Source organism: Lycorma delicatula, chromosome 1 (assembly GCF_047948215.1).
Source record: "Lycorma delicatula isolate Av1 chromosome 1, ASM4794821v1, whole genome shotgun sequence".
Classification (NCBI taxonomy): Eukaryota; Metazoa; Arthropoda; class Insecta; order Hemiptera; family Fulgoridae; genus Lycorma; species Lycorma delicatula.
In genome coordinates this window covers 55385491-55401798 of record NC_134455.1, presented here as the reverse complement: position 1 = coordinate 55401798, position 16308 = coordinate 55385491, and the positions used below count along the sequence as shown (strand labels likewise).

Sequence of the window (16308 nt, the reverse complement as noted above, 5' to 3'; positions counted from 1 at the left end):
AGAACTAAACATTCACAATCAGTTAAAACAATTTTGGGAACTGGAGGAGATTAAAATTATTACTCGCACCAAAGAAGAAAGGATGTGCGAACAACATTTACTGGAAAACCTCAAGCGAAATCAAGTTGGCAGATTCATTGTTAATTACCCAGACGACAAAACCATACACCCTTTGGCGATTCTTTCGACAATGCATATCGCAGATTCTTGTTATTAGAGAGGAAATTAAACAGTCACTAATCTTAAGGAGGACTATGGCAATTTTATGAAGGAATATCTTGAACTAGAAATTCTAGTTTATGAAATGATACGTCGTGACTTCTACGTAGATGGCTTACAAACTGGTGCTGATGATTTAACTAGGCACTGCAACTGCAAGGTGAAATAACAGCGATTCTAAAGCAAGCGGGATTCGACCTACGCAAATGGTGCTCTTAACAGCTGAACTCTGCTGGAATCCGTATCCAAACCCGATGATTCAAACCATACATTTAACTTTTCTAGCGAGGGAATCAACACATTAGGTTTAATTTGGAACCACATTCAAGAAACGTTTTGTTTTTCAACCAATGTAAAAATCGACAACTCATTTACTAAAATATCAGTATTGGCCACAATATTTTCAATATTCGACCACCTTGGTCTGTTAGCTCCAACTATTATGCTATATAAATTATGCAACAATTATGGCTCCAAAATCTAGAATGGGACGATAAACTTCCAGAAAACCTTGATATATGGTCTGGCATTTGTAAAAACCTTCCATTCATCGAGCAAATTAAGATTCCTAGATTAGTCAAGTGTACTGGAAAAATATTTGATATACAATTACATGGATTTTCTGACGCTTCAAAGGATGGTTATGGAGCTTGTATATACTTACGTTCAGTTAATACCTTTGGAAATATATCAGTTAAACTCCTTTGCTCTAAATCACGGCTGGCTCCAGTAAAACAAATATCTATTCCAAGATTGGAATTATGTGGAGCGCTCTTGATGGGAAGGTTGCTTAAATTTGTAAACCCTGCACTTTGTTTAACTATAAATAAAATTTATTTATGGACTGATTCTACCGTTGTACTTTCTTGGATATCAGCATTACCAACAAAATGGAAGACCTTCGTAGCAAATCGCGTTTCAGAAATCAAAGACTTAACCGAAGGCTGTGTTTGGGGACACGTTTCTACAGATGAAAATCCAGCTGATTTACATTCTCTTAGAAACGACGCATTTGAATTATAGATCATCAATTATGGTGGTATGGGCCTTCTTGGCTTAACAAGCCGTCAGAAGACTGGAATCATAAACCTTTTGATGAAACTAACTTAGAAGCTGATTGTTCAAGTGAACTTCGCAATGTATCTACTTCATTTGCGGTAACCACAAATTTGTCAGTTTTATCAGACTCATTTTCGTCTTTACAAAAAATGATAAATACGCTTTCTTATTGCATAAGATCTTTTAAAATTTTGAAAACCAAAGATAAGTATCAATAGAGATGTCTTATCGGTTAAGGAAAAGGAATTTACTTTGTTACGTTGTATCATACATACCCAAAACATTAATTTTCAAACTGAAATCAAGAAATTGACCACCAATTCAAGCAAAAGGTACCTCCAAAGGTAGTAAATTGTATTCGTTACATCCATTCCTAGACAGCAAGGGCTGCTTAAGAGTAGGAGGAAGATTGCAACTATCTCAATTAAATTTTGATGGCAAGCATCCGATTATTCTTCCACCCAAATCCAATCTAAACTAAATTAATAGTCATAAACGAGCATTTGAGAATTACATACAGGACCTGAATTGGTTTATTCCCAATTATGTGAGAGGTACTGGATAATAAATGGTAAAGATGTCATCAGATCAATTTTGCACAAGTGGCTATTATATTTCCGGTTTAAGGCAAAACAGTCACAACAGTTAATGGGTCAATTGCCGAGTCATCGCAATCAGGTAACATACAAACCATTTATGAACTCTGGTATAGATTATGCCGGACCTCTGACAATTCGGCATGGTGGGCGGAATTCAAAGATAAAAACGAAATGTTATGTCGCTCTATTTATTTGTCTTTCTACAAAGGCGATACATTTGGAATTATTCAGCGATTTATCAACTCATGCGTTCTTAGCAGCACTGAGAAGATTTACGTCAAGAAGAGGTCTATGTTCAAACATTTATAGCGATAATGGAACGAACTTCGTGGGCGCAAATAATTTGCTTCGCTCAATGTACTCATTTTTAAATACTGACCACGTGAGACAAAAAATAGTAGACACTGCATCTGAAAATGGCATCCAGTGGCACTACATACCTCCCAATTCCCCTCACTTTGCAGGCCTTTAGGAGGCAGCTGTAAAGTCGGTAAAATTTCTCCTCCGACGTGTGGTAGGAAATATAGCCTTTACGTTTGAAGAACTCAATACTGTTCTGACTCAGATTGAAGCTTGTCTTAATTCTCGATCTTTATGTGCTTTACCTTGCAACCCATCCGTCCCAAAACCTTTGACACCTGGACATTTCCTTGTAGGCGGTCCGCTTACTTCCTTGCCAGATCATAACCTATCTGACATCCCTATAAACAGGCTTAACAGGTGGCAGTTGGTTCAGCGATATGTTCAGCATGTTTGGAATCGATGGTCCGCTGATTACTTATCTCAGCTCCAGCAACGCTTTAAATGGAAATCTGAATCACCATCTCTGAAACCTGGAAATTTGGTGGTAATAAAGGAAGACAACATTCCTCCTCTTCAATGGAAGCTGGGAATAGTTGAGAACGTTTATCCCGGTCCAGACAATCTAGTTCGTGTGGTAACTGTTCGAAACTTCTTAGGAGTGTTTAAAAGGCCAGTGACAAAATTATGCCCATTACCCACCAGTGACTAATATTTAACATAATATTAGTCACTTATGTTACTTTATGAAAATTATTATGTTACTTATGTTTATTATTTAATGTCTTAATCATTTAATGCTTTTTAAGTCTTTATACTATTTTTGTTAAGTGTATTAATTATCGAACACTTTATTTAGTTGAGAAATCATATCGATTTCTGGTGGGCGGTATGTTGCGTCGCTTCTTTGCGGCATAAGATTGCACTATTCAGGTAGCGCTGCTGTCTGGTACGGTACACCATGTGATACGAAATATTAGTTTTACTTCTTGTTTTTTTACATAATCTGTTTTCATTCTATTAGAATATGTTTTTTTTATTCTTTAATTGTCAGTGCGTTAAGGGCAATTATACAATATGGCCGAGTCGCCAGCTAATGTGTTTATAATGTGAATAATACAATATTCTTTTGTTATTAAAGTTATTAATATCATAGTTATATTCATTCAGTGTTTTATTCTACAGTCCATTAGCCAAATTAAATTCAACTATCAACACAATACAGGTAGTTACTTTTAAATGGATTTGAATACTAGATCATGGATACCGGTGTTCTCAGGTGGTTGGGTCTCAATTAACCACATATCTAAGAAATGGCCGACCTGAGAGTTTTCAAGTTCTACACTTCATTTACATTCATACATGTCATCCATCCTCCGAAGTAAACCTCATCGTGGTTTCAGATGCTAAACAAAAAAAAAGAGAGACTGAATAATATACGTCTACAATTATTTTTTTTTAAAAAGTAATCTATTGAGGTGGACGAATACTTAGTTATAGGAACTGAACATTTCAAGAGTCTCCGTAAACGGAAAGATTCCAAACTATCAGTAAATATTCCATCTTTTCTATAACATCTTAATTAACCTCTATCAATATTAAAATCCTCTAACATTAACATCAAACGAATCCAATAATTCATTACATTTATCCGTAAAGATAATTCAAATCACAATTATCATTTGGAGACTTGAATCGTTTAATAAGACACTTAAACCAATACATAAAAAAAAACTAGTGTTTACTAGTATTCTTTGGACTGTCAGGAATTTTTCTTTAAATGAAATTTTTAAAATCCTCATTATTTTTGGAAAATATTTTTTTATTAGTATATGAAACAAATGTTTTGAAAACTTCTTCTGGTGATAACTTTTAAACAGATACTCTAATATAAACATTAATACGCATATATTTTGCAGTAATAACAAAGATAGCATCTTTTACAATAACTAAAACTTTATGGGCTACATTTGAAAACCTCACACGCTGATGAAAGGTTTTTAAAAAGATTGTTTATAACCAATTCAAATAACGGTAAAAGTAAAAACACAGCTTCTATGAAAATAAAAATACAACAAAAATTTAACCACAAGTAAACGAGAACTAGAAATTTAGCCTTAATCCTACTGTATAACCACATAACAAACTTTGATATGTCAATTCTACATTAAGGCGATTATTAAGTAATTAAGAACACTGATTAGTCATTTATTAATTATATTCTTTATTATATATAAATGTCAAATACATGTTGTATGTGTTAATGATTGTAGCGGTTTGTGTAAATTATGTATTGAATGTTTAAAGAATAACTTACTAGCAACAAAATAACAAACTTGTTCACATTTACATAAAGAGAACAGTAAATATGTTTATATTAAAACAAAGAGGAAAGGAAATTATACGGGACTCAACACCTTTTCTTTTTCCTGTTTAGCCTACGGTAACTACCCTTTAGATAATACTTCAGAGAATGAATGAGGATATGTATGAGTGTAAATGAACTGCAGTCTTGTACATTCTCAGTTCGACCATTCCTGAGATGTGTGAATAATTGAAACCCAACCACCAAAGAACACCGGTATCCACGATCTAGTATTCAAATACGTGTAAAAATAACTGGCTTTACTAGGACTTGAACGCTGGAACTCTCGACTTCCAAATAAGCTGATTTGGGAAGACGCGTTCACCACTAGACCAACCCGGTAGGTTGGGTCTCAACGTCTAGAATTACGCTACAGATTAAAACTTTACATAAATTATCATCTAAATAAATTACTTTTTATTTTAGATGCTTGTACTTTGGAAAAACTATTAATTTCAAATAAACTTTCCACGTAAAATATTAAATTGTGTATGACCTTACATACAGGATTTTATTATCCTTTCAATTAATCTCTCTGGAAATAGAAACCAGCTATCTTAATTAACAATAGTTTAATTAATTTAAGTTTAATAAAGGTTAATATATAAAGGCTACTTTGATTTTATCACTTAGTTATAATTATTAACTTAATTATTTATTATTTTATCTTCACTTTGCAACTAGAATTGAGAGCAGACTTTTCTTATTAAAATTAGAATTTTTATATAAATATATAAAATAGTCAATCTTAATAAAACCTTTTTACAAGATTTATCTATATCTGCATTAATGAATTTATGCTGTGTTCTTGTTTTAGATTGATTGACGATTAATCTTACTCTGAGTTTCAGTTTAACGTTTTTTAATAATACGAAATTTTGGTGCCGTTGTAAATCTATAAGTTGTTACGTTAAGTATCAATGTTGTGCTATATTGTTATTATAAATGTATATTTTATTTACTATCGTTTATCTGTGCTACATTGATCGAATTGTCGAATTGTCAAATTGTCATCTATATTGTTTGGAATGAATAATAAACACCTACATTGCAGAGATAGTGTTTATTTTAAATGTACGAGAGTATATAATAAACTGAAATATTTCCTGTTATTCCAGCATAACAATATGATCCTTTAGAATGAAATAGAAGGGTTCACATTTACCAACATTTTAAATCAATTAATAACTGTTTGAACGATATTATTCACTACTTATTTTAGATTTATAAAACATTTTAAGTTTACAGTACTATTTTGAAATTTATGTTATTATGTAGCAGTAATTATCAGAAGTATAAATTATTTTTTCTTGTTATTTTTCTTTTTTTTTAGAAATGCTTGATCTAAAAGATAACCTTGTTTAAAAAAATTAATAATTTTAAATTATGTATCTCTTGAGACAAAGCTAAATCTATAAATATAGCGTTAAACAGATCACTTCTGTAGTTAAATTAAACTGTTGCCAAAATCACCCGGTACTGAAATCGTCATTGACAGACACTTATCATCTGTTACGCGTTGAAAATATTAAGTAAACAACAAAATCTCTTTAGGCCGAACGGGTTTAAATATAATTTGAAATGGCTTACGGTTAAAATTATCAACCCTTTTATTATATCATATTTTGTATTTTTACGTTATTAAAAGTTGTAAAGTTCAATTACAGCTTTTTACTACACTACTTGCCTTTATCCAGTCTTCCAAGAATACTAGGTAGTCTTACTAACCAGTGTTACTAGAATTTTAGATCGTGGATACCGGTGTTCTTTGATTGTTGGGTTTAATTAACCACGCATGTCAGGAACGGTTGACCTGAGACTGTATAAGACCACTTCATTTACATTCATACATATCATCCTCTGAAGTAACACCTTAAGGTGGTTCCGGAGACTAAATAGAAAAATGAGTCTTCCTAGAATGGATGTAATTAACATAATTATGTGATGTAAAAACAGGAATTTGTAAGGAGAACATCTGAAATAAAAATTTGGATCGTTTAGTAATGAGACGTTATGTGTTATGTAATAAAATATTATTTAGTTACTTTACTTTTTTCTTTTGAGCCGATCACTTATTTAGTTTTGGTAATGAATTTAATAAAGAATGCTGTTTAATTAATTTAATATATGTTGTATGAATTAACAAATATATGCAAGTTTATACTTTTGAAAAAAGCATTAAAGGTCATGTCTGTAAAAAAAAAAACATGAAAGCAAATTTTTTTTCTTTCGTTTCTGAATGTATCTATGAGGTAAAACGGCAGATGAAGAAAAAATATTTCTCGTAAAAATCTTTTCTTAATTTATCTTGGTCTAATTAATTGAAATCCGAAGAAACTATTTTTATATTAGTTGATAACAAAAGGTCTTTCATCTTTAAAGTATGACTTTAAAAATAATAAATAGCCTGAAGACTTGCTGGTTAGATCGCTAAGATAAGATATGTCTGAGATTAGTTGGAGTTAAGTAGACGGAGATAATCTTCAGTTTATAGAGGAGCTCAACGAAGAAACAAAAAGAAACACATAAGGAAAATAATGTAACATAATGTAGCGAATAAGTATTGAATTGCAATAATAAATTTCAGCAAATAAGCCATTCCTTAATGAATTATCTGATTACAGTCAAACTCGCAGATTGATTTTATCTTTGTCCTGATTTAAACATAGGTTACAATAAAGCAATTCAGAAATAAATATAATTCTATACCATTTTCACTTTACTAACAATCGAATCTTTACCGTGATTGCAGTAAGCTATCACTGTAAATGATTCTAATTTTTGTAACATACTCGTACTTAGAAGAATTGTTAAAGAAAATTCTCCCTAGAGGTCCTCCGTTTGGACAACAAAGACTAAGCTTACAAGTCTCAGTTAAGCATAAAATTTTGGTTATTTAATTTATAAAATGTGAAAAGATGATTAATTAATTTTAATTAAAATCGTTCAATTCAAGGGACAACTTTCTGTAATAAATAATCGTGCGTAATTGAATGAATATAGTAATTAATCTATTGCTTACTTTGATGGTGAACATGAAGATTCTTATTATTACTACGAGTAGATACAAAGATGACTTCATAAGCTTAAAAGGAAAAGGATATTTATCTTCAAAAGAAAAGTTATAGGCGGAACGTCACGATATCAGGATCTTATTTTACCTTTATACTCATACTGTTAACGTTCGGGGCAAAATAAAGTTCCTGTATCCTATTTTAATATCGTAGCCTTTTCATAAAACAAATCTCCCATGGTATAAAATATACCTCATCCATATTTACAAAAATTTATTTTTTATAGTAAAATATTTTTTTTTTGTTTAAATTACAAGAAATTTTAACGATGTTTTACAGAAATTAAATTTGTTCTACACGATGTACCCAATTTTTTTTTTTTTTTTTTAAATTACAAGAAATTTTAACGATGTTTTACAGAAATTAAATTTGTTCTACACGATGTACCCAATATTTTATTTCTACAGGAATTGCTATTTTCTTTCTTTTATCTATAATAAATCCAAATAACATTTTTTATGATATTTTTCAATACTTAACAGCGTATTATTAGTACTAGCTTTACCCGGATAAAAGAAAAAGGTTGATAAAAAACAGTAACGAAAAAAGAGAATTTCGTAGTTTTTTAGTGTAATTTTTTTATTTAATATTTAAAATTATTTGTTATTATAATAATTAAGGATGACTTTCAATTTTCATTCCAACACCTGGACTTCCGAGACTCAGTTTGTGAAATACCGAGGGGCCTGAGTGAATAATTTACTGTAATGTTTTTGATCGATTTGTGTTCTTTGTGTTTTATTAGGAAGAAGTCAATTAAATTAATCAATATATGTTAGATCAAAACGATGCGAACAGAAGTTGAGATTTGCAATTTGAATGGGAAAAGGAGAAACTGTAATTTATAATAAACTTATAGTCGAAGATGAAAGGAAATTTTAATACTTTTTTAACTTCATAAAATAATTACTTAAGAAATCAATTTCTAAAAGAATTGACAATTTCCAAAGTACCCGCCAAGATAAGGGTGAAATTAAAAAATTTAAATAAATTTTATTGGATGATGTTACGGCGATCTGCTATCGATCAACTAGAATACAACAGTTACATATTAATATTGTCAGTGACCTCAGACACATAAGAACTTGGCTAACGTTAAATGGAATTACTTTAAATGTTCAAAAAAATGAATTTTGTAGAATTTAGTTTAAGATCTAAGGATAATGTAACTTATTGTCTAAAATATCATAACGTAAATTTTGTGGGTGGAAACTTATGTAACTGTGTATCTATCATTAAGGTTGATAGTGTTAAATACTTTGGTGACCTTAGATAGTCAAACGGAATAGAAGAGTTATGTTCATTATGTTAGAAATCTTATAAGTTTTTGTATAACAGTTGTATTACTTAAAATATATTTGTCCAAATTATATAATGAAAATGTTGTTCTTCATTCCAGAATCAATTACGCAACAACATGTTAGGAAGGTACATATAAATCGATTATTGAATCATTAATTAAAATCCAAAAACATATTTTGACGTTAATTGCTAACGATTCTAGATCAAAATTTGTCGTTATTTATGTTTAGGAATTAAAAATATTAGCTATAAAAAAATTGTACATATTTAGATTAATGGATAACTTCTATTTAAGAAGTTATCCATTAAGAAGTACTGAAGGAGATCTAATGCCGTACCGTCTGCTTGAAATAAGGAAAACATTTGTTGTTCCCTTTCCAAAAAGTGAAAATTTCAAATTTATGAAAACGTTTTAAAATGTCGAATATTTGTATGGTTTCTAAGATTTATCAGTTAATATCTGATGAACTATCAGGGAAGCTGGAACTTATTCCGGGAGAAAAAATCCCTTTTGAATAAAATATTTAAGATGGTTGATCCAGAGCGTTTCTTCCTGTTGACTGACCAATTACTACGCTTATGAGATTTGATAGTTTGTGACTATTGCAGGAATACTTGAGTTGTTTGAAGAATATATTAATCACTCTGGTCTTTCCTGTTATTCAATAGTGTGTAATATACAACTGATGTGATATGATATGGTATTTGTGTTCTATATTTGAATGGTTGATTGTTCTAATTTGATTTTAGTGTTAACGGTCAATATGTTGAATGAGTAGAATTCTATGTTTCTTTAATGGGAAAAACGTTATACGATAAGATTATGATGTATATCACTTGTCGCTTCTTTTAAGTTAATATTAAATTTATATTTTATTTTTGCTCCTTTTATATTAATTAATTATATTGCTAGTAATCTCTGAAACAGGCTTGTCTCTAGATATACCTAATTTCCAGTAATTTGGAGTATTGTCTAAACTGTAATATTAAGAAATCTAAATTAATTTTGATTGTAAGATAAAATTAAAGTTTGTAATATTTGATTTAATTGGAAGTAAAATTATTATTAGTAATCGAAAAATAAAACTTTCGTCGTAACCAAAAAAAAGAAGATATTTAATTATACGAATAATAAAATACAAAAAAAAATGTTTTCTGAATAATATTGTAATGATGTTATAATATTGTAATAATTCCTCACCTGCGCAGTGCAGGTGGGGAAGCGATTGATAGATTATACAAACTGGTGTGTAATATTTAAGAAAAAGGGGAAGTTCCGTCAGACAACAAAAAGAGTGTTATAGTCATGATACCAAAGAAAGCAGGAGCAGATAAATGTGAAGAATACGGAACAATTAGCATAACTAGCCATGCATCAACTAGAATTCTGTACAGAAGAATTGAGAGGAGAGTGAAAGAAGTGTTAGAAGACCAATTTGGTTTCAGAAAAATTATAGGAACAAGGGAAGCAATTTTAGGCCTCAGATTAATAATAGAAGGAAGATTAAAGAAAAACAAACCAATTTATAGACCTAGAAAAGGAATTCGATAACGTAGACTGGAATAAAATGTTCAGCATTTTAAAAAAATTAGGATTTAAATACAGAGATAGAACAGTTGCTAACATCTACAGCAACCAAACAGCTACAGTAATAATTGAAGAACATAAGAAAGAAGCCGTAATAAAAAGGGAGTCCGACAAGGATGTTCCCTATCCCCGTTACTTTTTAATCTTTATATAGAACTGGCAGTTAATGATGTTAAAGAACAATTTAGATCCAAAATAACAGTACAAGGTGAAAAGATAAAGATGCTACGATTTGCTATGATAAAGTAATTTTCTAGCTGAGATTTAAAAAGATTTAGAAGAAACAATGAACGGCATGGATGAAGTCAAAACAAAACGAAAGTAATGAAATATAGTTGGAATAACAAAGATGTGAAAATAACCACTAAATGTGAAAATAGGAAGAGAAAAGATTATGGAGGTAGAAGAATTTTGTTATTTGGGAAGTAGAATTACTAAAGATGGACGAAGCAGGAACGATATAAAATGCCGAATAGCACAGGCGAAACGAGACTTCAGTCAGAAATAATAATCTGTTTACATCAAAAATTAATTTCAATATCAGGAGAAGATGTTTGAATGTATATGTTTGGAGCGTAGCTAGTGATCCAAGAGCGTCCAAGAAGTGAAACTTGGACAATCGGAGTATCTGAGAAGAAAAGATTAGAAGCTTTTGAAATGTGGTGCTACAGGAGAATGTTAAAAATCAGATGTGTGGATAAAGTGACAAATAAAGAGTTATTGCGGCAAATAGATGAAGAAAGAAGTATTTGGAAAAATATATTTTAAAGAAGAGACACACTTGTAGGCCACATATTACGGCATTCTGGAATAATCGCTTTAATATTGCAGGGACAGGTAGAAGGAAAAAATTGTGCAGGCAGGCAATGTTTGGAGTATTTGGTTAACTGGCATTTCTCCCACCACCACCCCATTCGGTCGCCCTAGAGCATAGACCAAATGTTCCGTGCCAAGAACGGCTACTGTGCCTCATAACGGTTTAGCGACCCAAATCCTAAAAGCTCCTAATGAGCTACCTAACGTGCGTGAGCGAATCAAGCAGGGTGGCACGGTCTCTGCCCCCCCCCCCAAGGGCCGGGCAGTCGTACATCATATGTACATTTGACTGGACCTCCCCGCAGACACACAACTCATCAGCCACCAGGCGAAACCGAAACAGATATTGGTTTAGATTCACATGGTTGGTGAGCACCTGGGCCCCCGACGCCCTTAAGAAAGAACTCGAGGCATACCATCCCCCCAAATCCTGTATAAAATTATACAAGGATCTACCCTTAGTCGTGGTGTGCCATTCAAGCTGCCATGCCTCCATCGCGAGGCTTTGAAGCCTTTTCCGCAGACGGGAGATGGGCGAACTGGAACTGGACGAAATTTTGCTCCGGTGCATTGTGATCACCGTTCCAATCCGGTTCTGGCCCGGCTCGAAACCGCATCCCAAATGCCTCGGCCTCCCGACCTCTACGCAACTTCCACATGACTACCCGAATTTTCACCACTAAATCGATTGGGAGAGCCTTTCCCAATACGGTAGTAGCCTCGTAGGAGGTTGTTTTAAATACACCAGTGCATACAATCATGGCTCTGCGCTGGGCACTCCTTAAATTTTGAAGTAGTGCTCTATTTCTTTCCAACCTATGCGCCCAAACCGGCGCCGCGTATGCGATCATACTCTCGAAGACGCCTCGGTACACCAAGTACATTTGGCGGCCCGACAGCCCGTAGTCTTTCCGAGCAATCCGTCTAAGCTTGTGCATCACAGAGACGGCGTCCGCCGCAACTTGTTTAATATGGTTACTAAACAGCAACTTATCATCAAACAAAACACCTAGGTACTTATGAACCCTTACTCGGCTGATTACACAGCCTTTATGTTTAATGTGGGGGTTTCGACTGCATGATAATTTGTCTGCGCCCTTTAGAAGCATAAACTTCGTTTTGGGCACAGAAATTTTTAAATTTTGAATGTCCATCCAGCCTTCGGCGGTTGACAAAGCCGCCTGCGCTCTGCTTTCTAGCTGTGGTCGTGAATCTCCACGAACTAATAGGAGACAGTCATCGGCGAAAGCCTGGGCCGTGACTCCTTCTGGGAAAGTCAATCCCAGAAATCCGTCAAACACCAGGTTCCACAGCAGGGGACCGAGTACGGAACCCTGCGGGCTTCCCCTGGTGACGGATTTTTCCACAACTAGGTGCGCATCTTTAAACAGAGCCGTTCGGTTAGACAAATAGTCTCTTACCACGGCCTGTGTGGCTTCGGGAACATTGCGGCGTTCCAAAGCATAGAGGACAGAACTCCAACACAAGGAAGGAAATGCTGCCTCTATATCAATAAAAATAGCCAAAACATATTTGCAGTCGGCGCTTTCCACCTCGGCAAGAGCATTTAAGATGCAATCCTCGGTGCCAACCCCTTTCATGAAGCCGTATTGGCCTCGATTTAGACTGCGGCTCATATCGATGCTTTCCTCGAGCCGTTCCACAACCAGCCTTTCCAGCAACTTGCCGAAAACCGGCAAGAGGCTGATGGGTCGATAACTGCCAACCTCACCAGGATCCTTTCCAGGTTTCAGGATCACCCTTACCAAAGCCACCTTCCAGCAACCCGGAAAGCAGCCCCAGCTTAGGCATCCCGTGAACAGCCTGCCGAGAGGCTCCCTTATGACAGGCAATAAGTGATGGAAAATATCCGGGTCAAGTTGGTCAATCCCCGGTGCCTTCTTTAATGCCATTCGAGAAACCACTCGGTCTATATCATCGGGTTCCACGGTCCGAACGCCAGGGAATGGTGTTTCACCCGCCCTGACGCCGATTTCCGCTTCACCCTCCGGAGCATCTGGAAACAGAGTATCCAGGAACGCCCGATAGGTCGCCACGGATGTTAAAGTGTGGTCACGACCACCTAACCCGCATCGAACACTGGACAACACGTGCAATGGCTTAGGCTTGTAACAAGACTTTGCGAGCTGCCAGGGATCGCGTTGCAATTCCCGCATGGAGTCCTTCCAAAACTTGAGTTTGGCTTCCTTGATGGCGTGAACATATTTGTTACGGGCACGCCGGAAGGTCCGCAGACGCTCAGCGCGCACGTCGGTGACAGTGATCCCCGTTAGGGGGCAACGCTGGTATCTAGCCCGAGCGGACCTCACTCTTGCGCGCAGCACGCTAATGTTTGGAGTATGTAAAACAATTTGTTAGGGATGTAGGATGTAGGGAGTACACTGAAATGAAACGACTAGCAATAGATAGGGAATCCTGGAGAGCCGCATCAAACCAGTCAAATGACTGAAGACAAAAGTTGTAATAATATAAAATAACTGTACATGGAAGGCAAATTTAGTAAAAATATAAATAATCTCTTTCTACCGATCTCTTTCCATTACTGATTTTACATTCAATTAGTTTCATGTAGTTTTTTTTTTCATTTACTATTATTATATATATATATATATTTTTTTTTTGTAAATGCTTTAGTGCATACTAAATTATTGATGGCATACTGTAATAAATTTATTACAGATTATTCATTTTTCACTGTTTATTATATGTTCATTGTTACTGATGTATTTGTAACAATAAAGGATTATTTTCCTCATTAACCAGGCTAAAAATTTATCAGACGATTTCTGAATTAAATACCTAATTTAACTAATAGGTAAAGTTATTGAATTTAAAATTTAAAATACTCATTTATAATTTAAGATAAATTATTGTTTATTTGTAAAATCCGAATTGTTAATATTTCGTGAAATATCTTTTAAGGTTTAATATCGAAGAAATTTTGTTAAATTTAATAATAATCAGCAACTAAGAAACTGTGAAAAAGATCATCTATTAAAACAAACTTAACTCATTTCATCAGTTCATTTCAAATAAACTGATTAAAATGACTAAAGTATACTAAATGTATATTAGTTAGATGTGGATCCATATTTTCTCATTATTTCGATAAATCTTTTTCATGATCATTTAATATTTAAATTATTCTTGTTCTTTTAAAAGTTAGTTTTGCTATTTTATTAATGATAGAATTAAACGAATATTCCCCTAGCAAGTTTATCGCTTCAATAAGACATTATGATTGGTTGAAAAACGTAGCATACTTAACACATTAAACAATATTTGTATGTAAGTATCAAAATTTTTCTACATGTAAATAATTAGGGAACTGTTGAAAGCGGTTGAGTATGTGTGTTGGAGACAACTGAAAGGTTTATCTCCAAAGGTAAGCTGGTGAAGATTATAATTATTACAGTGTACGTTTGGTTTAATTAAATATTATAAATTCAATCGATAGATGACTCTGCAAAAATAACACGGATCTACGAAGAAATGCAAAATAGATTAAATTATTCTAGTAATCATATTACAATTATATTACTGAATTACTAGAGTAATTAAATCTGCAGTAATAAGTCTCTCTACTTAAAAACCAAAAAAAAACCATAAGATGATTGTATTTCATTTTTAATTTTTGAAAATATCTCAATTCGGTTAATTTTAAAAATTGTGAAGTTATTTTTAAAGATAACTTCAAATTCCATCCTTATTTATTTATATTGACAAGTAAATGAATATATATATATATATATATATATATATTCATCATCAATAAATATTATACAATTAATATTTTGAAAAGAATGCTAAAAACAATTTCTAGAAAGCTTTAGAAAGGAATTTCTATTGGTATCGAATTCTATTGAAATCCTGCAATAATTACATTATATTGATTCGACTCAATAGGAAATAAATGCAGTATATAATTGTTTTGTTTCCTCCCGTATTAGTGCTACCTTCTAGCTAGCTGAAATTCAATTTTGTTTTAAATTAAAGTTTCGATAATGTAACAAGTAATTAAAATGATATTAATTTGAAATGAATACTGCTGATAAAATATTACCAATATTTTATCAATATTATTTTCATTATTATTTTTAAATTATTTTCATAATTTAAAAATTATGAAATACTATTTCGTATATAATATGACTAATTAACAGTTTTATTTAATTAAGACCTAATTTAGTAATTGAGAGAGACGTCTAAATATTTTACGTCATAATTAATTTTGAAAATAAATAGTTTATTATTAAGATTTGTAATTAACTTAATAAAATTTCATACACACATGCGCGGGCGAGTGTGTAATTTAAACTAACATGTGTGTCCATCACTTTACACTGATAAAATGCGTAAAAACATTTTAGAAACAACTTCCTTTCCTTAAGTTATCAGATTTTTTTCATAGATAAAAAGATATTATCCTTTTATTTTTTCCATAAAAAATGTATTTTTCTTTTTCACTGAATATATAAAATAAGATATGAAAAATTACATTCTGTTCCTTCTCGAAAGTATTATTGGAATTTTAAAAATAAGGTATTAATATTACAAAAAGAAAATTTAAGTTCTTTTTATATCAATAAGATTCATTGATAAAGGACTTTTCGATGACAGGAATAACGCACTCTGCTAATGGAAATTTTTAGATAGCATAAAATATTTTAATAGAATTATCATAAAGCAAATTAGAGCGAAGGGCCAGCAGAAATTTTTTATATATATGAAAATCCTTAACGTAAAAAAATATTACACATTCAACATTTTTGATCTTCATCAGTGCTCTATCAGCTATAAAAAATATAAGTCTGGCTGCTGATCGGAAACACTTGTGAGGTAAACTAGGTCAAGAGCTTAGAAAGTAGCCTAGAGATAGGGGCGTGGCCAGTTCCTTTTCAATCGGAAACAAACTCCTGTGCCTAAAGATTGAAGAATGATTGAAAAAAATTATAAAAGACAAAA

General features: G+C 32.6%; 1 protein-coding gene across 1 annotated transcript; it reads left to right on the top strand.

The window, feature by feature from the left end:
* Positions 1-675: 675 nt before the first annotated feature.
* On the top strand, positions 676-1242 carry LOC142317511 (uncharacterized). Its single transcript, XM_075354071.1, has one exon. It carries the CDS (start codon positions 676-678, stop codon positions 1240-1242), a length of 567 nt encoding a protein of 188 aa, XP_075210186.1.
* Positions 1243-16308: the final 15066 nt, after the last annotated feature.